Source organism: Petaurus breviceps, unplaced genomic scaffold (assembly GCF_028583685.1).
Source record: "Petaurus breviceps papuanus isolate PSGF00001 unplaced genomic scaffold, PetGlider_PUasm1.0 90822, whole genome shotgun sequence".
Lineage (NCBI taxonomy): Eukaryota > Metazoa > Chordata > Mammalia > Diprotodontia > Petauridae > Petaurus > Petaurus breviceps.
Genome location: NW_027187351.1, coordinates 24,421,965 through 24,447,700, shown reverse-complemented (window position 1 = coordinate 24,447,700; position 25,736 = coordinate 24,421,965). Strand labels below are relative to the sequence as shown.

General features: G+C 36.3%; 1 protein-coding gene across 2 annotated transcripts in view; it reads left to right on the top strand.

Annotated features, from left to right (window-relative positions):
- Positions 1 to 25,736, top strand: part of LMBRD1 (LMBR1 domain containing 1) — a 217,155-nt gene that overhangs the window by 14,506 nt on the left and 176,913 nt on the right. For both annotated transcript variants that reach the window (XM_069070723.1, XM_069070724.1), the window contains exon 3: positions 4,266 to 4,326. In XM_069070723.1, the coding sequence (XP_068926824.1) occupies positions 4,266 to 4,326 (61 nt within the window). The remainder of the gene's footprint in view (positions 1 to 4,265; positions 4,327 to 25,736) is intronic.

The following is a 25,736-nucleotide window of genomic DNA, read 5'->3' as shown; positions in this document are numbered from 1 at the left end:
TGTGCTCTGAACAAAGCACAATTAAAGTAGCTCAAAAGAAATGTGAAATGCACAGATTTAGATAATATACCCCAAGTGTTCACATGAACTATTTGTGCCTAACCTATGGTAGGGCATTTCAAGTTTGTATTGGTCTGATCAGCCACAGTTGGAAACGTTGTAACTTGACTCTAACATAATGATGTTGTTTTGGTCCTCTTAGAGAACAGAGGACAACAACCAGAGACCAGACTTAAACTTTGGTCTCCTTGGCTTCAAGGCTAGCTCTATCCACTGTTATACTTAGTTCTTAGGAAAAATTAGGAGGCTAAATATATAGGCCATTTTCATGATTTCTATAACATGAACAGATCTCTTATTTTAGACTTTATGTCAAATGAGAATAAAAACATCTTAATAAGTAGAACTTTGAGAAGTCAAAGCTAGTTTAGTATGTTGGTAGCTAAAAAATTCGGTGTGTAAAGTCTTTAGATTTTAAAGATCTAAGCTCTTTCTCTTCATAATCCATTGCTAGTCATTCTTTAAGCTTAAGAACTTTAGAATTTCCCTGTCACCACCTGATTCCCTCCTGTTTTCACCAATAATCTTCTTTGTCCCTTTCTCTCCAGAATTCTCTCCTACTTTTTGCTTTCTGTTTTTTTCTATTCTATGCCAATCCTTGAATCTTTCATATAACTCTTTGGACGCTGAAGATCTCTGCTTGACTCCAGGCTTCATTGGATACTACCTTGGGAACTAGTGGTTTATAAAACATATCAAAGGCTTAACATTCTTTAGTATGTAAGAAAAAAGGCTGTTTCGTGAGCTAAGCTCTTTTGACAGTAAGTACATCAAACACCTTGGAGGAAAGGCTGTGTATAAATGCCAAGTAATCTAATCATACTTGAGTGATGTTGTATATGTTGTACATACTTGTGCTTTCAAAATAGTAACAGTTTATGTGATAAGATTTGGGTAAATGAAAGTACATTGTAGTGAGATTCAACAAATTTGCTTTAGATCCTAGGGGTTAGCCCCCAAATTTAAAATCCAAATGAATTTAGTAAAAATAAGCCACAATAAAAACCTTCACATTTTGACCTTAAGATAAGAAAAAAGAAGTATACAGCTGAGAAAGTGGGCAGAGGATCATGGGAATTCACTGTCAAGCTACAACCCAATCTAAAACCCAATCTCACAAAAAACTGGAGTTTTTGTTTTCTTCACTGGGCAAAACTCTCTTCATTCCCAAACTTTAATAAGAGGAAGAGACTTGGAGGACCCTGAATAAGGAAGAAAGAAGTAAGCCCTGGGGGATTTACTTGCTTATTGCCCTTGAATGAATAGTCCTGTGGGTGTTTTTTTTCTGTAGAGGGGTGCGGGATTTGTGATTGTTTTTGGAACTCAAGCAGACTACACTTTAAAAAGCTGGTCAGATTATAGCATCTGTTTGCCTTGCTTTTGGCAGCAAGAAATAGGTGAGACAGAGCCAAGTAGGCCCACCTGGTTGATATACCGCTGATGGATGAAGACATCTTCTGTTCCTAGGAGCAAACACAAGCCAATATGAGTCCTTAAATGTTCAATAATAATTCTACTGTATAAAATTTAATGTAAAACTCTTTCTTTTACATATTAACATCAAATGATTACTGTCTTAAATGTTAGGGACCAGTGATGGAATTTTGAGTTATCTTGGTGACTTAACACCAAGATTTTGTCTATATCTGCACTACTAAAAAAAATTATTGTTGCTTTTTAAAAAAATGTGTCTGGACAAAAACTGTTAATTTATTAATTTAAGAGTCATATATTTTGTGGTCTTATAATGTCAAATTCAATCCTAATTATTTAGTTTACCCTAAATAATAAAAAAGGATAAATGGTAACACAAGAGTCTCTGACAAAGGAAAAATTGTGTCCCCCAAGATGTGGTTGTTTAAAAAGGAAAAATAAAACTCTTTCTGTCACTAACTTTGGATGAGGGATGAAAAAGTTGATACATATATAATCTTCAAGTCTTTATTGTCCTTTGTTATATATAAAGTCCCTTAGATTAATAGGGGGATTAGTGTAGCAATTTAGAAGAGTATTAGGTTTTTCATTCTACTTGTCCTTTTGAGATTATTTTAGGTAATAAGAAATATTTTGGAGGTTTCAGTTGGTAGTAATCCTGATAGATAGTTCCCAAAACATTTTTAAAATGCTACTGTTTTAAAACAATATAAAGAATATTTTATTTTCCTTAATAATATTTTATTTTTTCCCAATTACAGAAAATAGTTTTCAGCATTAATTTTTGTAAAATTTTCAGTTCCAAATTTTTCTCCCTCCCTCCCTTTTCTCTACCTGCTCCAAGACTGCAGGCAGTCTGATATAGGTTGTACACATACAATCATGTTAAACATATTTCCACATTAGTCACATTGTTAAAAGAAGAATCAGAACTAGAAGGAAAAACTATGAGAAAGAAAGACCAAAAAAAAGTGAAAATAGTATGCTTCAATATGCATTCAGAGTCCATAGTTCTTTCTCTGGATGTGGTTAGCATTTTCCATCACAAGTCTTTTGGAATTGTCTTGCTGAGAAGAGCAAAGGCTATCATGGTTGACATCATTGCACAGTGTTGCTGTATGTAATGTTGTCTTGTTTCTGCTCGTTTCACTCAGCATCAATTCATATAAATCTTTCCAGGTTTTCCTGAAATCCACATGCTCATTTCTTATAGAAAAATAGTATTCCATTACATTCGTATACCACAACTTGTTCAGCTGTTCCCCAATTGATGGGCATGTCCTCAATTTCTAATTCTTGGCCACATTATAAATATTTTTGTACATGTGGGTCCTTTTCCCTTTTTTATGATCTCTTTGGGACATAGACCTAATAGTGATATTGCTGGATCAAAAGGTATGCACAGTTTTATAGCCCTTTGGACACAGTTCTATTTGCTCTTCTGAATGGTTGGATTAGTTCACAACTCCACCATTACTAATACTGCATTAGTGTTCAATTTTTCCTACATCTCCAACATTTTCCTTTTCCCTTTCTGTCATATTAGCCAATCTGATAGGTATGAGGTGATACCTCAGAGTAGTTTTGATTTGTATTTTTCTAATCAGTAATGATTTAGAGCACTTTTTCATATGACTATAGATAACTTTGATTTCATCATCTGAAAACTGCCTGTTCATATTCTAAAGGATATTTTAAAAAAATTATAAATGAGAGTAGAAAAGTAGTAAAATGAATACTAGACTTGGAGCCAATAACTGGATTGTCTCAAGCATAATAAATGATTTTGAGCAAATCATTTTATTTCTCTGAGCCTTAGTTTCCTCATTTCCACAGTGAGAACAATATTTGCTTCGATTATCTCACAGAGTTGTTATGAAGATCATATAATGTAATTATCTGATAATAAAAGCTCTTTGACAATTTTAGCACATGTACGTTTAGCACATTTATTAGAAATTATTATTTAAAAGGATTAAATAAAAAAGAAATAATTATTAATGCCATATTATTTGAAATTAGCTAAAGTTTCTGATTTGGTTTCAGATATTTTATACATCTTGGTGTGAAGAATTTTAAAAGATCGCCACACAGGTTTTTATGTTTATAAAAGTTCTTTAGTGCCCTTCTCCAATTCCTTTTGACCTTAATATTTCTTTTTCTTTAAAGGTACAAGTTTTGGGATAAATTAGACTGGTATTTAAATGATATGCAAGCTCCATAATGCCTGCTTATTGATTGTTATGATATTAATGAAGTTTTAGATCAGATGTTAGGCTTATACTTTCCTTGAGGGGTATTACTTTCTATAGCAGAAAGAGCCCCAGACTAGGAATTAGAAGACAAAGATTCTTGTTTTAGTTCTTTTTAACCTTGGGCAAGTGACTTAGTTTTTCTGGATCTTGTTTTCTTACCTGTAAAATGAGGGGATTGAATTAGATTATGCCTAATGTTCTTTTCAGCTTTGGTATAATTCTGCAGTACCCGAGTTGAAAAAATATGTTTCAGTTAGTCACATTTTTAAAAGTTGAAAGTGTAAAACAAGAATATAGATAATGAATGAATTAAAAGGAATTCAAAACAACTGACTTTTTTTCCTTGTAGGTCCATTTCCCCCCCCCCCCACCTTAATGTATGTAAACATTACACTAAAAACACAGTCAGTAAATGTTTATGGAAATATTCTTTAACTATTCACAAAAATATAATCTTAAATTTTGATATACAAATGAATGTTGTCTAATGAAACATTTCTACTGTTTTCTTTTTAGGACTGGGCTAACAATAATGTTAGTAAGCAAATTGAGGACACTGTATTATATGGATATTACAGTAAGTAACTTTAAGTGTTTTATTTACTTTTTTACCGTTCTATGTTTAAGAACATTCAAGTTTTTGAATTTTGAAACTTCTAATAATTATTATTATATTGTCAAATCTAAGGCAGAGTATTATGTTTGAAGTTATTATTTCCATACCTTATACCACAGAAGAAAATAATATAGCTATATACTATATTAACCCTTTAGCCTCCTTTAAAAAAAACCAAAATTCATCTTTAATGCTTCCTTATCATTCTCCATTCAAATTTCTTTTATCTTGCCTTTATAAGATACCTAAAATTCTGTTTCTGACTTATAAACTCTTGGTTTTCTAGGTCTCCAAAAAGTTGGCTATATAATATAGGTTTTTCAAGAGTAGGAGCTTTGCCATACCCTATGAGGTCTTCTTAAAAGCGCAAAAGAAATGGGAAAAAGACCTTACTTTGTTCTGCCCGTTGCTATTTTGTGCGGCTTTGAATACGTTGGGTGTTTTTTCATATTCTCTTATACTGGGTAATAAGAAAAGGTATTTGCTAGCAAACAAGGTACAAGAGAATTTTCAGATGTGGGAAGTTCATAAAAATGAAGTAGCAAAACTTGGTGATGAGAAGTTTGAATAATCAAATCTGCACTTAAAAGAAAAATGGCAAAGTTGAATGTGGGAAGATTTTAGAAAAAATAAAGGAGGCAGGTAATCTTTGTAATTATGTTTTTTAGCTTAATCTGTGTGTGTGTGTGTGTGTGTGTGTGTTTCCTAGCTTTTTAAGCCTGTAGAGGGCAAGGCACAGTATCCAATTACAGATATGTAATATTTAGCAAAAAAGACAAATGAAAGTAGATGCTTCAAGTCTCAGAATGGTTTGCATGATTAATTGAGAGTGACAATTTCTTTTAATTTTATGATTGTGAATTATTTTTAGGGTCACTTTAAAATTGATTCCCTTAGGTCAGTATAGCCCCTAGTAAGTTGAAAAGGATAATAAACGCTTTGTTTTTCTCACTCTTGCATTTTTGCTCTTTTAATAAACTATAAAGATTATATACAAATAAAAGCAAGTTTCTTAGCTTTGCTTTCTGGAGGTAAGAAATGGCCTTTTGTATCGGTCAGTTTAGTAGATATGGATAAGGTTGATTACTATTTTGTTTCTTTTGACCCGTGGGTATTCATGTTTTCAAATAGCTTTGGAATTGTTCATGCTTTTTTTTATTTAGAGTAACTTAAGACCAAGCCTTAAGTAAAAATTATTTGTGGTTGTTTTTGATAGTAGTCGTATTTAGTTTTAAGACAAAATAAGAAACAGCTAATCTTTCAGAGGATTTACAATTTTTTATTTCTGAAAAAGAGAATATGTGATGATTGTGTTTTAAATTTGAAATTTACATTAAAAATATCTTTCATTGACAGTGTAGAAAACCTTTATTTCTTTACAAAATCAATAAATCAGCAAGCATTTATTAAGTACCTACTGTATGTCAAACGTTGCTATGTGCTGGGAACTCAAAGATGAAAAATGGAAACAGTTCTTCAGAAAATTTAGGGCAGCTAGGTGGCACAGTGGATACAGCACTGGTCCTGGAAGTCAAAAGTACCTGAGTTCAAATACAACCTCAGACACTTACCAGCTGTGTGACCCTAGGCAAGTCACATAATCCTATTTGCCTTTGTTCTTTATCTGTATAATAAGCTGGAGAAGAAATGGCAAACCACTTTAATATCTTTGCCAAGAAAACCCCAGGTGGGTCCTGGGGAGTTGGATGTGAGTGAAACAACTCAATAACGACAACAGAGAATTTACATAGGATATAGATACATAAATATATGCAAGCATGCATACACACACTTACATTGCATATAAATTGTGGGGGAGTGAAAGAAAGCACGACAACCGTGGGGAATCAGGAAAGATTTCATGTATAAGGTAACATTTAAGGAGTTTTTGAGGGAAAAGGGGACTTCTGAGAAATGGAGGTGAGATGGGAATAAATTCCAGCCATAGTTGACAGCTACTGAAAAGGCTGGGAGAAGGAGCTCTGTGTGTGAAGAACAGGTGCAGGCCAGTTTGACTGGACTGAGCAGTTCGGAAAGGGGAACAATTTATAATGGTGCTGAAAAGGTAGGTTGGGACTAGTGAAGGTCTTTAGAAGCTAAATTGAGAAGCCTACATTGACCCTAGAGGCGTTAGGGAGCCATTGAAATTGATTCGGTAGAGAAGTGACATTGTCACACCTGTACTTTAGGAAAATTACTTTGGTGGTTGTGTGGAAATCTGATCATAATTGTAAATACCCCTTGAATTTTAATTCTAGCTGCTGATGCATAGAATATTATTTTATATTAGTTTAGTGCTTATCACCTTCCTACCGTATTTTTTCATTTAGAATGTAGTAGAGACAATACATTTCATTATTTTCGTTGGTGCTAATTTTGTTAAAACTGTTTTTAATATATAGATTATTCTTGGTAAATACTTTTAACGTGCTATAAAATACTTTAAAAACTTGTTTTATTGACTTTTTTTGTTTTTATATCACTAACATTTCTGGATCTCTTCTCTTTCCCAGAGAGCCATATTTTTAAACAAAGAATAAAAACAAATAGGGGAAAAAAGACTTTTTAGTGATACTAACCAACCAACTCTCAAACAAATTTGAGAGCATATAAAATGTTACATATCCATAGCCCACCATCTCTACATAGAAGGGAGGGAGGTGTATTTTCTCATCTCTTCTCTGGGGTCAAACTTGGTTTAAGTTTTTTCCATTTTATAGCAATCTCATTTTCTCTCACCTTTCTCCTTCCTCATCTGCTTAAAACCAACAACAAACAGCATCATTTTTTTAAAAAAAGAAAACAAAAATTAAAGTTAAAATAAATTCATGCACTGACTATTTAAAAAAAAAATACATTTGTCATTGTGCATCCTGTCTCTCACATCTCTGACAGAATGTTAGTAACGTGGATCATCATTGTTCCTCCGGATTTAAAGTTGGTCATTACTTTGATCAGAGTTCTTAAAAGCCTTTCAGGGGCAGCTAGGTGGCACAGTGAATAGAGCACTGGCCCTGGAGTCAGTAGGACCTGAGTTCAAATGTGTCCTCAGACATTTAACACTTACTAGTTGTGTGACCTTGGGTAAGTCAACTTAACTCCAATTTCCCTGCCTTCTCCCCTCCAAAAAGCAAAAAAAAAAAAAAAAGTCTTTCAAAATTGTTTTGACACTTATTAATGTATAAAAATTATTCTCTTGCTTCTCCCTTGGTATTATTTCATACGGCTCTTTCCAGAAATGTTTGGAACTGCCTTTTTCATCATTTCTTACAGAGCAATATATTCCATTGTATTCACATAGAATAATTTGTTCAGCCATTCCCCAATTGATGAGCATTCCCTTATTTTCTAGTTCTTTACCACTACAAAAAGAGCTTTATAATTATTTTTACAAGATATTGGGTTCTGAATTTTTCTCCCTCCTCTTCCCTCTTCCTAAAATGGTAGACAATTTGATATATGTGCAGTTACGTAAAACTCAATGTCATTTTTTGTCAGCTATGCCGATCTTATGGATATGAGGTAGAATCCCCGAGTTCCTTTAGTTTACATTTCTCTGATTATTAGTGATTTGGGAGCATTTTTTTCATAGTTATTGCTAACTTTAATTACTTCATTAGAAATCAACCTATTCATATACCTTGTTCATAACAGTTAGAGCAGGGTTGGGGAAGCTGCGGCCTCCAGGTCACATGTGGCCATCTAGGTCCTTGGGAATGACCTTTTGACTGAATTCAAGTTTTACAGAGCAAGTCCTTTTATTAAGGGCATTTGTTCTGTGAAGTTTGTATTCAGTCAAAGGGCTGTACTTGAGGACCTAGAGGGCCACATGTGACTTTGAGGCTGCAGATTTCCCATCCCTGAATTAGGATATGGCTTTTATTCCTATGAATTTGATTCAAGATTAATTTAAAAGTATTTGTTCACAAAACTGCTTGAATCAGTTCCTTAGATATCAGTATCCTTGTACAACTAGACCCTTATAACAGAAACTGTAATCAAACATTTTTTCCCTCCTACCTACTTCCTTTCAAATTTTAGCTGCATTGTTTTTGTTTGCAAAAATTTTTAAGTTTTATGCATTAAAATTGTCCATTTTATATTTAAGGTCCCGTTTGTCCTTTGGTTATGAATTCTTTGGATATTATAATTATGCATTATTTTATTTCATTTAAAAATACCATTTTAATTAATGCTTTAAGTGAAATTTATTTCTTGGCATTATTATTAAATTCACTACTAATTTGTCCTATTATTTAAGGAATTTATTCAAGTGTTTAGCCTGTTGATACCTGAAAATAATATAAGTATATCTGCCTTAAGGTAAACATGTTGATAAGTTTTGTATTTACACAAAAGATAGAGGTATTTTTTTTTTTATCTTGGCAGAGGATTCTTTTAAATAGCCCAGATTGCTAGCATATTTACATCGATTTGATTTACAAAAATTTTATTTTAAATACATGTATTACACAAAGATGTAGTTATATAGTGGTATTACACTTATGGTTTAGGATATCTGGGTAGATCAGAGACTTTAGAGAAAAGACAAAAAAAAAAAGGACTAGCATTGGTGTACATATGGATGAAAACTTAATTTAGCCTCTGACAGGCCTTGTTAATTTCATCCTTTAAATCTGTGAACTTCTCCAGCAATGTGGGTACTCCCTCCTATGCTGTATATCATAACCCGTGACTACTCTTTCATCAGTGTCTTCTTATATAATCCTCTAAAGAATATCTACCCAATGCATTTGGGGCCTTTTTTAGTTCTCTAGTGGAGGATGTTGGGTGGTCCAGTGGTTATCCTTTGCCTTTGCCTATATAATCTAGTCACATTTCATGTTACCTGCTTTCATGTAGGTTCATAGATTAGAATTAAAAATGACCTCAGAGGGTCGGCTAGGTAGCACAGTGTAAAAAACACCCTTCCTGGAGTCAAGGACCAGAGTTCAGAGATGGCTTCAAATGCTTACTAGGTGTGTAACTCTGGGCAAATCTTTTAACCCTGATTGCCTCCAAATTTTTTTTTTAACTTCAGAGATCATCTGATATGTTCAAATATGCAAAAGCAGAAACTTAGGCCTGGTAAGGATAAGTGATATTCCCAAGGTCACACAGCTGATATGCAGTGGATAGAAGCAGCATTCATACCAGGTTTCTGACCCTAGGTCCATTGCTCTTTCTACTATACCAAGCTGCCTTTCTTTTATATGTCATTAGTGTGGGTACTCTTTCCTGAGGTGCAGATCTGAATCTATCTATGCTTTTTCTCATCCTATATAACTCTGGTCCATGTTTCTATATACATTCTCTACAGGGGATCCACCTAATGTGATTGGGAAACTTTAGATCTCTTGACATTGCCTCAATAGGAGTGGAACATGTAGATTGTATTGTAGTCTGTTCATGCCAGCCACCTCTCTTTCCTTGGTGCTTTGGGTGACCAATTTTATTCTTTGGAGACTGTGATATTCTATGACTCAAAGCCTTGGGTTATTACTGGAAGAATATCATTATGAAATGATAGGTCATTGTTTTATGTAGGAGCTTAGGGTCATTAAAATCAATGTTCAGTTTCTCAAATCGATCCAGTCTAATTTTTCTTCCTGTTTCATTCTAGGCTCATCTCACTGTTGGTTTGTAATATTTGTGCAAAATATATACAGGATGTCCTAGAAGCATTAATGCATTTTTAAGCTTTAATAGCTTTTGTTTTAGCTTAAATAGCTTTAAAATAGCACTAACATTTTTGGAACATCCTGTATATACCAGTGGTTCATTCAACTGTATATCAAATTTGGACAAAAAGCATTCTTTATTGACTTTTTTTTTTTTGTAGATAGTAAAGCCAAATTCTTAAGTGCCCAGGAAACTTATTTAGGAATCATTATTACTATTTGGGGACTTGATGCAGTCAGCATAATGTCTTCTGCAAATGGTAGCATCTTGATGACTTCACCTAGTTTAGGGAAGCAGTCTTTCATTTGAAATCTTCCTCTGTGCCTGACAAACACCTTTGGCAAACAAATACTTTCCTGTTTTTGCCTTGATTGATTTAATTCAGAGTGTCATGAGGCCAATTCTCTGTATCTTTTAATAGAATCTTATATGATTGATATGTGGAAGAGAACCTTTAGGTGGCCTTTTTATTCCACCAAATCGAGGGCTTTTTCACAGTCAACAAACAGTAATCACAGGGGTATCCAGTATTTTTTAATTCCTTTCAGTCACTTGTTTTATGGAAAAAGATACGGCCTAATGTAGAATATGAGTAGTAGCAGTGTGAATGAACTTAAAAGAAGTTATAAAATTGATAAGAAATGGTATTTTGATTCAGGTGTCAAACGCAATGCCAAGTATGTAGCCCATGACACTCCTGAACCAGATTACAACATACTGGAAAAGTATCTAACAAAATAAATGAAAATACAGTAAACCTTAGATAATGTTAATATGGGCTTTTCTAAGTCAATATGGAGCCAACAGGGATCCTTCTATAAAGATTAATGCCTCTTTCCCTCCCTTCCAGAACTGACCAATTATTGAAAATCGCCTCTACAAATATACCTCAGTTCTTATGTTTAGGGTTAAGACCTTTCTTTATGACATTATTTAAAAAAATAGATTTTTGTTGAAATGTTTTGCTTTTATATATCCTACATTTTTCCCTTTACTTCTTCCCTTGCTCCTTCCCAGAGATCCATTTCTTATAGCAAATAGTTTTTTAATAAAGAGGACAAAAATTCAGAAAAACCTATCAATACATTGAGAAAACCTGATCTTTCAGAGGAGTGGCAAAGGAGGTGTCTTTTCACATCCCATTTGGGCCAACCTGGTTTTTTTTTTTTTTAAGATTTAACAAAATTTTAATTTTTTTCCAATTACATGTAAAACAATTTTTAACATTTGGTTTTCAGACTTTTGATTTCCAAATTATCTTCTTCCATTCCTCCCCTCTTCTTCCCATCCTTCCCCCTTCTTTGTTTATTTTTATTTATTTAGTTTTAGTTTTAAACATTCATTTCCACAAGATTTTGAGTTACAAATTTTCTGCCCATCTTTCCTCTACCTCCCACCCCAAGATAGCAAGCCTACTGAATACCACTTCCCCAAATCTGTTCTCTGTTATATCCTCCCTATGCCTCCCTCCCCCGCCCAACTTTCTAGTAAGGCAAGATGTATTTCTATACCCAGTGCCTGTATATCTTATTTCCCAGTTGCATGTAAAAAACAAATTTTTTATAACATTTGTTTTTAAACTTTGATTTCCAGATTCTTTTACTTCTACCCTCCTTACCCACCCCCACTGGGAAGACAAGCAATTCAGTATAGGTTGTACATGTGTAGTTACACAAAACATTTCCCTAGTAGTTATATTGTAAAAGACTAACTATATTTACCTCCATCCTATCCTGCTCCCCACTTACTCTATTTTCTACTTTGACCTCTTCGTTTTCAAAAGTGTTTGCTTCTATCTACCCTCTCCCTCAATCTGCCCTCCCTTCTATCATCCTCCCTCTTATCCCCTTCCCCCCTATTTTCCTGTAGGGTAAGATTCCCAATTGAGTGTGTATGTTATTCCCTCCTTAAGCTAAATTCAATGAGAGTAAGGTTGACCCATTCCCTTTTGCCTTCCTGTTCTTCCATTATAAACATTTTATGTTTATAATATAAATATTTATAATATTTATAATATAAAAATGTTTATGTTATAAACATTTAAGCATTATAAACATTTTCCCTTGCCTCTTCTATATGAGATAGTTTACCCCATTCTGTCTCTCCCCATCTCCTCTCATTATATTCCTCTCTCACCTCTTAGTTTTATTTTTTAGATACCATCCCTTCATATTCAACTGATCCTGTGCCCCTATCTATGAATACATGTACACACTTATACACACACTCACATATGTATTTATACACACATACATCCTCCTATACATACATGTATTTATATATACATGCATATATATATACACACATATATATATACATATACATATATATTCCCTTCAACTATCCTCATACTGAGAAAAGTCTCATGAGTTACAATTATCATTTTTCCATGTAGGAATGTACATAGTTCAACTTTAATAAATTCCTTATGATTTCTTTTTCCTGTTTACCTTTCCATGCATGCTTCTCTTACTTCTTGTATTTGACAGTCAAATTTTCTGTTCAGCTCAGGTTTTTTCATCAAGAATATTTGAAAATCCTCTATTTCATTGAATAACCATACTTTCTCCTGAAGCATTATACTCAGTTTTGCTGGGTAGATGATTCTTGGTTTTAATCATAGCTCCTTTGACCTCCAGAATATCATATTCTCGGCCCTTCAGTCCCTTAATGTAGAAACTGATAGATCTTGTGTTATCCTGATTGTGTTTCCACAATACTCAAATTGTTTCGTCCTGACTTATAATATTCTTCCTGGCTTATAATATTCTCTCCTTGACCTGGAAACTCTGGAATTTGGTTATGATATTCCTAGGAGTTTTCTTTTGGGGATCTTTTTTTAAGAGGAGAGAAGTGAATTCTTTCAATTTCTATTTTGCCTTCTAGTTCTAGAATATCAGGGCAGTATTCCTTGAGAATTTCTTGAAGGATGATTTCTAGGCTTTTTTTTTTTTATCATGGCTTTCAGGTAGTCCAGTAATCTTTAAATTATCTCTCCTGGATCTATTTTCCAGATTAGTAGTTTTTCCAGTGAGATGTTTCACATTGCCTTCTATTTTTTCATTTGTTTGGATCTGTTTTATAATATGTTGATTTCTCATAAAGTCATTAGCTTCCGTTTGCTCCAATCTAATTTTGAAAGAATTATTCTCTTCAGTCAGTTTTTGAAAATCCTTTTCCATCTGGGCAATTTGGCTTTTTAAGGCATTCTTCTCATTGGCTTTTTTGGGCCTCTTTTGCCAGTTAAGTTTATTTTTTAAGGTGTTATTTTCTTCAGTCAGGCTGTTGACTCTGTTTTCATGGTTTTCTTGCATCGTTCTCATTTCTCTTCTCAATTTTTCCTCTACTTCTCTTACGTGGTTTTCAAAATCCTTCTTGAGTTCCTCCATGGCCTGTGATATTTTTCTTGTTAGCTTTTGATGCAGGAGTTTTGACTTTGTTGTCTTCTTCTAGTTCCATGTTTTGATCCTTTTTGTCCCCCAAAAAAGGATTCTATGGTCTGATTGTGCTTCCTCCGTTTGTTCATCTTGCCAGCCAATTACTTGACTTTTGAGCTCTTTGCCACAGTAGAACTCTGCTTATAGAGTGGAGGGAGCTGTGTCCCACATTGCTGGGGTTTTTTGCAGTTGTCAGAGCTATGAGGAGGGCGCCCTCTCTGCAGTCACTGCAAGCTCTGGCACACTGGCATTCCTCACCCTAGGACCACCACCTAAGACTACAACCCAGATCCAGACAGGTCAAAGCAAGAGTGATTCCCCTCTGAATGGTCACTTGGTCCCCCTACAATCTGCAGGCCAAGAGCTCCAGAGGCAGCAGCTCCACCTCTGCCATCTCTTGCCCCAGGGGTAAGAATTGGACTGTGCTTTTCTCTCTCCGCAGTTCCAGCAGAGTTCCTTACTGACCTTTTACCTTCTCTTTGGCATTCATGGGTAAGAAGTCTGGAAACCGCCACAGCTGCTAGCGATTCACTCTCCTGTAGTCTGCCATGGCCAGTCTGAGCTGCTGGTCGGGGCCAACCCAGGCCTGGGCTGGTGAGGCTTAAGCAGGATTGCTCCAGGCTCCCAGCTCAGTGCTATAGACCCTTCCTGTCTGCCTGCCAGGCTGTCTTCATTGGGAGATTTGTTTCTCTCTGTCACTTTGTGGGTTCTGTAGCTCTAAAATTTGTTCAGAATCATTTTTTTTTACAGGTATTGGAGGTGATTGGAATGGGAGCCCAGGCAAGTTCCTGCTTTTACTTTGCCATTTTGGCTCTGCCCCCTCCCCTCTTCCTTATTGAGAAGGCAAGCAATTTGATGTTGATTATACATGTTCAGTTGTCTTCAGTTGTATCTGACTCTCTGACCCAGTTTGGGTTTTCTGGCAAAGATACTAAAGTGGTTTGCCATTTTCTTCTCCAGTTCATTTTACAGATGAGGAAACTGAGGCAAACAGGGTTAAATTACTTGTCCAGGGCCACAGAGCTAGTGAGTGTCTGAGGCTGGATTTTAACTCAGGTAGAGCAATCTTTCTCACTCCAGGTGCAGCACTCTATCCACTGTGCTACCTAGCTGCCCAAGTTATACATGTGCAGTCACACAAAACATATTTCAATATCAGTCAGCTTGTTACAGACCAACCTTTCCCCCTTCCCCCCCAAAAAAAAACCCCCAACAAAAACCCAAAACAAAAAAACAAGGAAAATAAAGTTTTAAAAAATATGCTTTGATCTGCTTTCAGATTTGAATAGTTCTTTGTCTGGAGGTGGATAGCAGTTTTTTTTATAAGTCCTTCTGAATCATTTTGCTGAGAATTGTGAAGTCATTCACAGTTGATTATCATAATCTATTGCTCTTACTGTATATGCTGTTCTCCTGGTTCTACTCACTTCAATTTGTATCAATTCATGTAAGTTTTTCCAGGTTTTTCTGAAACCATCCTGCTCATCATTTCTTATAGCATAACAGTATTCCTTCACACTCATGCCACAACTTCTTCTGAGTTTGTGTTTGATCTTTCTATTACTAAAGTAACTTTTTATGGTCAGGTTCTTTTGTTTGATCATTTTTCTAGCCTATTATTTGACTTTTAACTTTATGTTAAATTTGGACCTAAGCTTCATGTTTTTCATGTTTTTGCTCTAGAACTAGTTCTGAGAATCTATAATTTTTCAATACTACCAAGGTGATATGAGCTAAGGAGAGGTGTGGTCACTGTTCTCCTGGCGTGTGTTCTGGTCTGTGAGCTACCACAAGCACTTTTTTCCATCCTGGAACTGTAACCAGGGTCTCTGCTCCTCTGTGGCCACATATTCTAGTGTACTAATAATTCTCCTCCCCCAGGGATTAGGACCCAGAACCATGTGTGAGCAATGCAACAGAATTCTGCACCCAGTTCTAGCAAAGGGTTATCTCCTTTTGATCAATTGTCTGACCCCCTTCCTATCTATATACTGAGAGCTCTGGAAGCCTCCCTTTCCATTGCCATCAAGGCTAGCTCCTGACTTGCCAGGGTGTGTCGGATGCTGGACTGTGCTCCATTCTCATCTATGTTGTCTTGGGCTGGAAAATTATTTCACCCCATCCTTTTGTTGGTTCTGCTGGTCTGGAATTCATTTTGAGGTGTTATTTTAAAGTTGTTTGGAGGGAATTGGGGAGAGCTCAGGTGTGTTCCTGCCTTTTCTCTGCAGTCTTGGCTCCACCATCCAACCTGGTTTATTATAAGTTTTCAACATTCAGTTTCTGTTATTTCGAGGCATTGTTCTTTCCATTTAAAATGTTATTATTGATATGTATGTTGTGTGTATTGTTTTTCTGGCTCTGCTTACATCATTTTGCATCAGTTCATCTAAGTCAATTGCATACTTTGCCATGTTATTCATATTGGTCATTTCCAACATGTGGTATTCCATGACATTCCTGTACCACTACTTGTTTAGCCATCTCTCACTCCATGATATTAACTTAAAAGTTGCATAGTGTTTTTGTTGTTACAATCGTATGACACTCCGAAGGAAATGACAAGTAATTTACAATAGTACTTAAAAGCCTTTCTAAGATGTGTCCATTATTCCTATTTCTAAAGTTTTCATAAAATAGGATTAGGGCACTGAAATTTATGTTTCTCTTATTTGTACTATAATATTATAATTTTACATTATTCTTTCTCCTTACTCTTAAGGATAAATATTTTTTGTACAGTTATCTCTACTAGCATTATGAATAATAAAATAATGAATGAGGCCTTGTCATAGTTGGAAATGGTATAGTGTAAAATTCTATTTAATCAACTTTTATTAAAGTAAACAACAACTATGGTTAGATTATTGAATAGAAAGCTTGAAAAATGAAATACAATCAAAGTTAAAAATTCTTCTGTGTTCAGATGGAACCTCTATTGAGAAGTAGTTTGTATTTGACCATTTGTGTTGCATTTGGGAGAGCCCCTTCTGTGTTAAAATTATGTTGTCTGTTCACTCATTTTAGATGAGAATCTCATGTGAAATTAATAAAAGTAGTTCTCATTTAGAGGGAGCACTTCTAGAGATTTAAATCGTAATGTTGAAGTGAGCATGTAATGGAAATAAGAGTAGGGAGCAAAAGCAATCATGAGAGTACAATTGAAAAGGGAAATTTACCAGATTGTCTGGCTTAGAACTTTTTTCTGTTTCCTTTAAATTACCAATTATTCAAGCATATAGATATAAGTTCTTTTCTTTTGGACTAGAATAATTAGTTTCTGTTCTTTTGAAACAGTATAGTTAGGACTCTATTTTTCTTTGTCTTTCATCTCCTCTTGAGGGTTTGAGTATTCAAGAGCATGTGTTAGTTGGCCCAGAATGTTTTAAATAGGAGGACTTAGGATATTCAGGTATTGAGAGCTGAAGCTGTTATGGCATTCAAAAAATTGGCCTTTTCTCGGTTTTTTGTGACTTCGGGTTTTACAGAAACAACTATGTGAAACACCAAGTTCGAAGTTAACATACACAGATCACCAGGTATGAAAGAATTTACTAGAATCACAGAACTGAGAATTCAAAGGGGAAAAAAAAAAACAATTTTTGAATGTGGGCAAACTGGAGTCAGACTTGGAGGAATTGATTTTCATTCTGAGAGATACCTGAGGATTACCCACAGAGGGTGGTCCTTGAAAGGAAAAAGATTAGAGTGTTTGTTAGCACTTCTCATTTTGTGTGTCACATATGTCTTTGCCACCTACCAGTGTTTCCACTGTGATTCTAGAATTTAAGAGAGAAGCAGAGCTAACTTTGGACATAAGAATATGCAGATTTTACGTAAAATGACCACCCACAGTCCCTATTACTTGTTGAGTTAAAGTATCATTCACTGTATAAAAGATTTCTGTGTGTATAGATTATTATTATCTTGTTTTTTTAAATCACTGTGTTAGTGCAAATACAGGTCTTTCCCCCCAAAAATTTACTTTATATAATTTATAAGCCTAAATATAGTCTATAATTAGTGTTACTTTCAGTATCCCTGGAGACACGTTTATGTATACATGTATGTGTATGTGTATATATAAGAATGTGTGTGTGTCTCCCTTTGAGAAGACTCTTTTTAATGGTATGGTCTATATAGTTAAGGGTAACCACAGCAATGTAGTATGTCTTTTGATGTCTAGAACTTTATTGTTATGTATTTTAAAGGATAGAAATGTGGGGAGAATTCACTTTATTTTTTGATCTAACTAGTAGAGATTATTCAGTTGTTGAGATACAATGTGTGATAACTTAAAAAAAAATCAGTGAGCAGTTAAAACTTACTTTATATAAAGCCTTATGCTAGACTCTGGGGATGCACAGACAAAATGAAAATCAGTACCCTCATCAAAAGAGCTCAAAACTAGATTTATCCTGAGGAGGCATGTTACCTAAATCAAGTTGTTAATGCCAACACTGAACTTTATCCAAGTTAAATAGAAATTATTAATAAAAAATACTTGTTTTTTATAATCTCATTAAGTCTAAAAACTGACCCAGAACTTGTTTAAAAAGGTTTGAATTACTGTTGAGGTCATTACCATCCTCTTAGTTACCAATGCTTAGAAACCTAAGAGTCATCCTCCATTTCTTACTCCTATGCTTTTCTTTAACTATGCCATTGCTTTGGGGCAGGCCCTAATGCTCACACCTAGTGTCTTACAGTAGCCCTCTGGTTGGTCTTCCTGTTTCCAGTCTCTCTTTGCTCCAGTCCATATTCTACTCAGCTGCCAGTGACCCATTTAAAAGTACAAGTCTATACATGTCAGCACCCTATTCAGTAAACTCCCTACTACCTCCAGGATCAAATTCAAAATCCTGTTTGGCATTCATAACCCTAGCCCCTTCCTCCCTTTTCATTCTTCTTATATCTTCTTCCTTTTATATACTCTTCAAATCCAATGCTTTTCCTTGAATGTGACACTCCAAATTCCAGCTCTTGATGCATTTTCACTGGCTGACTCTACTGTCTGGGATTTTTGCCCTCCCCTTCTCTGCCTCTTGCCTTTCCTCTTAAGATTATCTCTTAATTTATCCTGTTTGTATCTGGATTGAACATATATATTTGCATGTTGTTTCTACCATCTCTGACCTCTTTAAGAACAGGAACCATTTTAAAAATATTTTGGCTGCTCTGTCTCAAGCAGTTAGCATAGTATCTGGCACATAGTAGGCTTTTATTTACATGCTTGTTGACTTAGCTTTTTTGGCCATATGTATTTTCCAAATTGAAATTCTTAAGTAATTTTAGATTAATTCCACAATGTGACTCTTATAACCATTAGTGAGAAAAAGCAAGGGTCAGCTAGGTGGCGCAGTGGATAGAGCACCTGCCCTGAAGTCAAGAGGACCTGAGTTCAAATACAGCCTCTGACCAGACACTTGACACTAGCTGTGTGACCCCAATTGCCTCATCAAAAACCAACAAAAAAAAAAGAAAAAGCAACCCATGGACATTTTCATATCCAGAATATCTTTTCCCCTGTAATCTCTCGACAGGATTCTTGACATTTTGTATACAGAGTATTTGATATGTTGGGAAACCCTTTTTTTGTGTTCTTATGTCTTTTATGTTTCTTGAGGAAGTATCAAAACATTTGACTTTCTTCATATAGTCACATAGAATAATGTAACTTAGAAAGTTTTTGATTGTCCAGGTGAATTACTACTGAATCAAAAACCATGAAAAAAATGTAAAACTTATGCTGGAATTATAGAGAATTCTGCATTGTGTTGGAATGTATCCTCTAAGCATGTTGTTATAGCTGTTAGTTCTTCATATAAATGAATTTGGAAAGCCCTGAAAATAGGAGTTTAGAAACATCCTAGTACTATATATTGGGAATGCTAGTAAGGAGGTATAAGCAGTCCATTTTGAGAATATAAAAGGAATTCCTAACTACAGTTAATCTCTTTCACTGTTTTGATGCAGTATTGCCTCCAGGTGGTGGTAGAGTTTTATGTACGCATTTAGAAAAATAATTTTCTTGGTAATTTATAAATTTTGATCAGGATTTTTGTCATTTTCTTACCCAGTTTCATGTTAATTTTTTAATTAGGAGTTAACTGTGCAGTATCCTGAGCATAAGAGATATTTGAATGTACCTATATTTTTATGTATATTAAATTAAAGCTGGAAGAATTGTAGCTTCACATGGGGTTCATTTGAGTTGCCATAGATTTGTAATGGAGTGTCTAGAGTAATTAGAACGTCATCCACAGTACTATTTTGCTCTTGGGAAGCATCTAGCAACTTGTTTAAATCAATACAAATAGTTTGTTATTGTTTATATGCAGTATAAAAAATGTGTCTATTACAGATAGCTGGGAAAATAGCTAATAAGTGTAATAGAATTATTCAGAAAAAACCCAAACACACACAAAGGTTCAGAAGAACTTCCTGTGAGTCACGTACAATGATTTAATAACGTTTATTTTGGTCATATGGCTTTACTTTTGTTATTTTGCTTATATTCCAGATAGTTGAGGTTGTTTGATAATGATCTCTGGATAGTGATATGTTGTAGTGATGTAATGTACTAGTGTTGAACTGAAGAGGGATAATGTTGATATGGTATAAGAATGATATGTATTGGAAAGGGTACTGAATTGAGTCTGGTGATCAGGGTTGTAGTCCTAGTTACTCTACTATTATGGTACAACTCTTAAAAGGTATAGGTGTCCCAGTGAAAACCTGATGGCAGACAAGCCATAACTTTGAGTGTCACTTAACTTTTCCAATCCTCACTTTCCTTGTCAAGTCAACTAATTTAATAGAAGCAGCTGGATAAAGCAGGATAAAGAACTAGACCTGGAGTCAAGAAAATCTGAGCTCAGATCCAACTTTAGACACTTGCTAGCTATGTGACCTGCCTGTGCCTGAGTTTTTTCAACTGTAATATGTGGATAATAGTAGCACCCATCTCTCAGTTGTTATGAGTATGAAATGAGATAATATTTGTATAAAACATTTAGTGTGGTATATGGTACATAGTGAGTGCTATATAAATGCTTATTCCCTTTCCCCATTAATAACTTAACCTGACTAACTTACAAGATTGATATCTGATAAGATCCAGCTCATCAGCTCCCATGGATTCATTTATCACTTTTATGAAATATCTTCCATATCTGTTGAGCCTTATTTCCTTTCTTGAACTCAGTCTGCCATTGTGCTTGCTGGCAATATTTACTTGTATGTCCCATTGGTATCTCAAATTCAGCATGACCAAAACAGTTTATGTCTTCCCTTGATTAATTTTTTTTTCCCTCACTGCTTCTCACCATTCAGCCAAATCCAGTTAGTTATTAAATTTTATGGATTCTACCTTGTAATGGTAATGGGAATTTGAATATCTTCCTTGCTCTTTAAGAGACCTAAGGGAATTTGAAAATCTTCCCTGCCCCTTAATAGGCTGAATATAATCACATGGAGCCTGTGATGGGATGATTTTGCTGAATGGGTGGAACATGAAGGGGTGGAACAGGAAATGGGTCAGAGGAGTTAGTACAGAGGGAGAGAGAGGATGCAGGCAAGGAGACAGCTAGGCTTGTGGGTGTTGTGGGAAAGCCTGAGCAGGGGAAAGGCTTTGGGATGGTGTTGCTCTCTGCAGTGTTATTATGTGTAGATTTCTTTGTTGTTATGATGGATTTGTTTTTTTGGTGTTGAGATTCACCTTCCTGATGTCTGAATAGACGTTTTGCTTCTGTCTTCTATATGGAGAGACTTATATTTTGCTATTCAAAAATACACTGTCATATTCATAGTTGCTCTCAGTGCTATGAATATTACCTTGGAGATACTTACCTCCAAAGGGACTCTTAACATTTCTTTCCACTCATACTGACACTAATTCAGACTCTTATCATCTGAATTACTCTTTTAGTCAGTTTTCTCTCCAGCACCTAAGTGGTACAGTGGATAGTGTTGGATTTGGAGTCAGAAAGATCTAAGTTCAAATCTTACCTCAAAAACTTGGGTTGCTGGGTGACTCTAGGCAAATCACTTAATCTTTCATAGTTTCAGTTTCCTCATCTGTAAAATATGAATAATTATAGTATCTCTTTCACATTACTGTTGTGAGGATTAAGCTAGGTAAACTGTGTCAAGTGCTTTATAAGCCCCAAAGCACTTGTATCAGTTATTAGCTATTATTGTGTTAATATTCTTAAGACACACTGGTCAGGCCACAGCTAACTGTACTAGAAGCAAAAATTCAGTTGCTGTTTATTTCCTCTTTGCCAAGGGTACCATTTACCAAAGGGTAGGAAATTTATTTTATAATTTTTGTTTATACTTCTTTTTTTCTATCACCTGTATTCCCAGTGTATCCCTTCCTCTCTCAGAGAAACATGACATCCAATAAAAAGTAAAAGAAAAGAAAAAAAAGAGTTCAACAAAACTAATCCATACATCAACCAAGTTTAACATTATATAGTGTTCCACACCCATAGTCTCCTACCTCTGCAAATAAGGGTGTCTTCTTGCATTTCTTCTTTGGGACCAGGCCTGATGATCATGATAATTTCTCAACATTCACTCTTAATTGTTTAACATGTAATATATTTAGAACTATAAGAGACCTTAGAGATCATCTGTTTTCTTTTATAATTTACATTGTATAGAATGTTTTCTTGTTTTTGCTTAAATTAGTTTTCATCAATTCATATCTTATATTTCTCTGCATTCCTCACGTTAATCATTTCTTACACAATTACCTAATTATTGGGCATTATTTTATTTTCATTTCTTTCCTACTATTGGTATAAATATTTTCATATATGTGGGTGTTTCCTTTTGTTATTGCCTTCCTTGGAGTTTATTCCTACCAGTAGAATTCTTGGGTCAAGAAGTGTATTAGACTTTTCTAATCACTTTTTAAAAAGCATAATCCTATATTGCTTACCAAAATATTTAGACTAATTCATAGCTGCATTAGTTTGCTATCTTGCCACACTACCCACCATTTACTGTTTCCCTTTTTTGTCATCTTTGCCAATTTGCTGGGCATGAAGTGAAACTTTAGAGTTGTTCCGATTTGCATTTCCCTTATTATTGCTGTTTTGGAACTCTTTCTGTGCTTATGAGTAATTTGTAAATTTTTTTTTTTGAGAATTGTTCTTTTATTACGTAGTTATTGGAAAATGACTTTAAGCTTATATATTTGTTAGCTGACTACATATTTGGGATATCAGACCCTTATTGAAGATATTTCATATAAAAATTTTTTTAGTCAGCTTCTTTTTGCTAGTTGCACTGATTTTCTTCATGCAAAAAACTTCAGTTTTGTACAGTTGAAAATAGATAACAAATGCAATTGAATCTTCCTAATTACCTCTATTCTTTGTTTGACAAAGAGGAATTTCTGAACAATTGTGTTGTCATATGATCTTTTCATGCTATATGGATTCCTTTATATTTTTTTCTCACACATCAATTTATTTTGGTTTTCAACATTCATTTCCACAAGATTTTGAGTTTACAAATTTTCTCCCCATCTCTCCATTTCCCTCACCACATAATGGAATGCATTCTGATTGCCCCTTCCCCAAATCTGCACTCACTTCTATCACCTCACCCCCTTTCTCTTATCCCTTTCCCCTCATATTTCCTGTAGGATAAGATAGATTTTTATACTCCATTTCCTATGTATTTTATTTTCCAGTTGCATGTAAAAACAATTTTTAACATTAGTTTTTAAAAACTTTTGAGTACCAAATTGTCTCCTTTCTCACCTACTCTCATTGAGAGGGCAATCCATTTGATATAGGTTGTACATGTGTAGTCATGTAAAACACTTCTATAATAATCATGTTGTGAAAGATTAACTGTATTTTCCTCCATCCTATCCCACCCCTATTTATTCTGTTCTCTCCTTTGACCCTATCCCTCCTCAAAAGTGTTTGCTTCTGATTACCCCTCCCCCATTCTGCCCTCCCTTCTGTTACCTCCCACCCCCTTATCCTCTTCCCCTCTACTTTCCTGTAGGGTAAGATAGAGTTCCATACCTGTTGCGGGCGTTTACCCTTACAACAGATCTAGACGACTAGCCCTACGGCCCTCTTACTTACCCATCCCGGGTCTTCGGTCGTCACCGGCCCCTCACGGGAAAAAAACACCAGGCAGAAGGCAGAGGAGTGAAGCGGGGTGGTTTATTCTTCAGCAGTTACATGGCGGGGAGAGAGAGAGAGCCCTCTCACACGAGAAAATATATAGCGAGTTCGAGCCAATCATATCGCAGTCTTACATTTATGGCCTTATATGGTGATCACCCCATCAAGCTTATGGCCTTATATGGTGATCACCCCATCAAGCTTATACATATTCATTCAAAGCAACCATGGCACCGCCCATAAACCCCTCCCCCTCCCCCATCAACTCCCCCTTTTTCTTTAAAGCAAACTGTAATCCTATATGTCAAAAAATTCAATAGCCTTCAGCAGCTATTGGCAGTGTAGGCTGCTAAGCTTCTCGCTACAGGCGACACAGGTGACCATGCTTCTTGCCCGAAAGACCACGGAAAAATCCAATTACCACTCAGGGGTCCTGTCCCAAGGACTCTGACGTGCGGTGCGGGGGCCTCTGGCTTAGGTCACCTCCGATTCACTCGAACCTTACCCGTCGTAGGACACCGACACCCTGGGTCCTGTCTTAGGCGGCTGAGGAGGGAGGAATTGCCCGTCATGGAGTCACCCCCGTCTTACCCCAGGTGTCACACGTCCTCCATGGCCTGGAACCATACCTGAGGATCTCCCCCCTCTTGGAGGGTAAAAAGGGCCTGTTGGGTCAGAAGCATGTAGCCATCCTGACGGCGCCATAGCTTGCAAACACAATACAAAAGCAAAATAATCACAAGAACAAACACCACGGTGGAGGAGGTTAAGCCTCCCCACTGTGAGAACCAGGATGTAACATCATGCAGCCACCTAGACAGTCCGGAGAGAACGGCAGGATCGACAGAGGTGGAATTCACCGATGCAATAGCCAGTCTTAATTGTCTTATCTGTTGTTCGTATTCGGCAGACCAATTGCCTAGGAGGAGAGCGGAAAGTTGACGGGACAGGTTAGCTGCTCTAGTAAAGTTCTCATACAAAACGGGAGTAACACATAAACCAGGCATACGCAGAGTACATCCAACTTGGGCTACCTCCCAGAGGACATCAACCTCCTCCTGAATCAGGTCCACCCTCTGATTCAGAAGCATCATTCCGGTATACAGATGCCCATTTATTCCCTCTTGGGCTGTCAAGGCCATGGTAACGGAGGCGCTCAGATTGGCGACCGCCGTTGCAGCCGGCACAGCATAAGCCAAACTGGCGGCTGCTGCAGCAGCCGCAGCAGCAGCAACAGCAATGGCGGCAATAATGGCAGCAGAAATGCCGAAGTCTCTTTTGGGCCTTAACTGCAAAGCAGAGTTGGTAATGTTAAGTGGCCAGGGAACCCACCGTGGGAGGCGGAGGACAACTGCCAATGGGAACGCTTGAGCATTCCAGCAGGAAGAATAAAAGCAGTCATTCTTACATTGGAGAAGAGACTCATTGTGTCCTGTCCTATTGGAAACCAAAAACAGAAAGGGTTGCCAAACACAGACAGGCGTGGGTGGTATCTGTACGTGCTTGACTGGCCTTGACATATTAAAATCGAAGGGGTCCAGTTCTGTCCATGTACCATTTCCCCACCCCATGACGCCGCCAAACAGCATGGCCATGGGGCGCAAATCTAAACAAGCGCCCCCCTCCCCACAGAGCAACCACAAATCAAAAGGGTTTGCAGTGACCCCAGGATCTTCATAATGAAGATGACGCGAGTTTATATCGGAGGTAACAGTGGACATAAGAGGTTTAGTATCTTGGCAAGTCCAGTTGGTTGCCACACCCGCAGTAACATTACCAGAAGGGATGGGAGGGGAAAAGGTAAAAAACGGGTGCACAGGGACAGCTGCGGGTGACTGGCACTCCGTCCAGGGCCAAAAATCCTTGTGGCGGGAGGGCCGACAGCGAGGCTGGGCGCTGGGCTGGGGCCGCCACTCCCCTCCGCCCTCTCCACAAAGGAGACCACTGTTATCCTTTGCTCTAATCATTGTGCGGGCCGGCCAAAGTCCTCTCAATAGGGAGCCGTTCACCCTCTTGCTTGTAAAGTTGAGGCGGTCAGACCACACAGCCTCTTGAGGAAACAACCCGACACATGGTGACAGTTCCGGATCGACTGTGG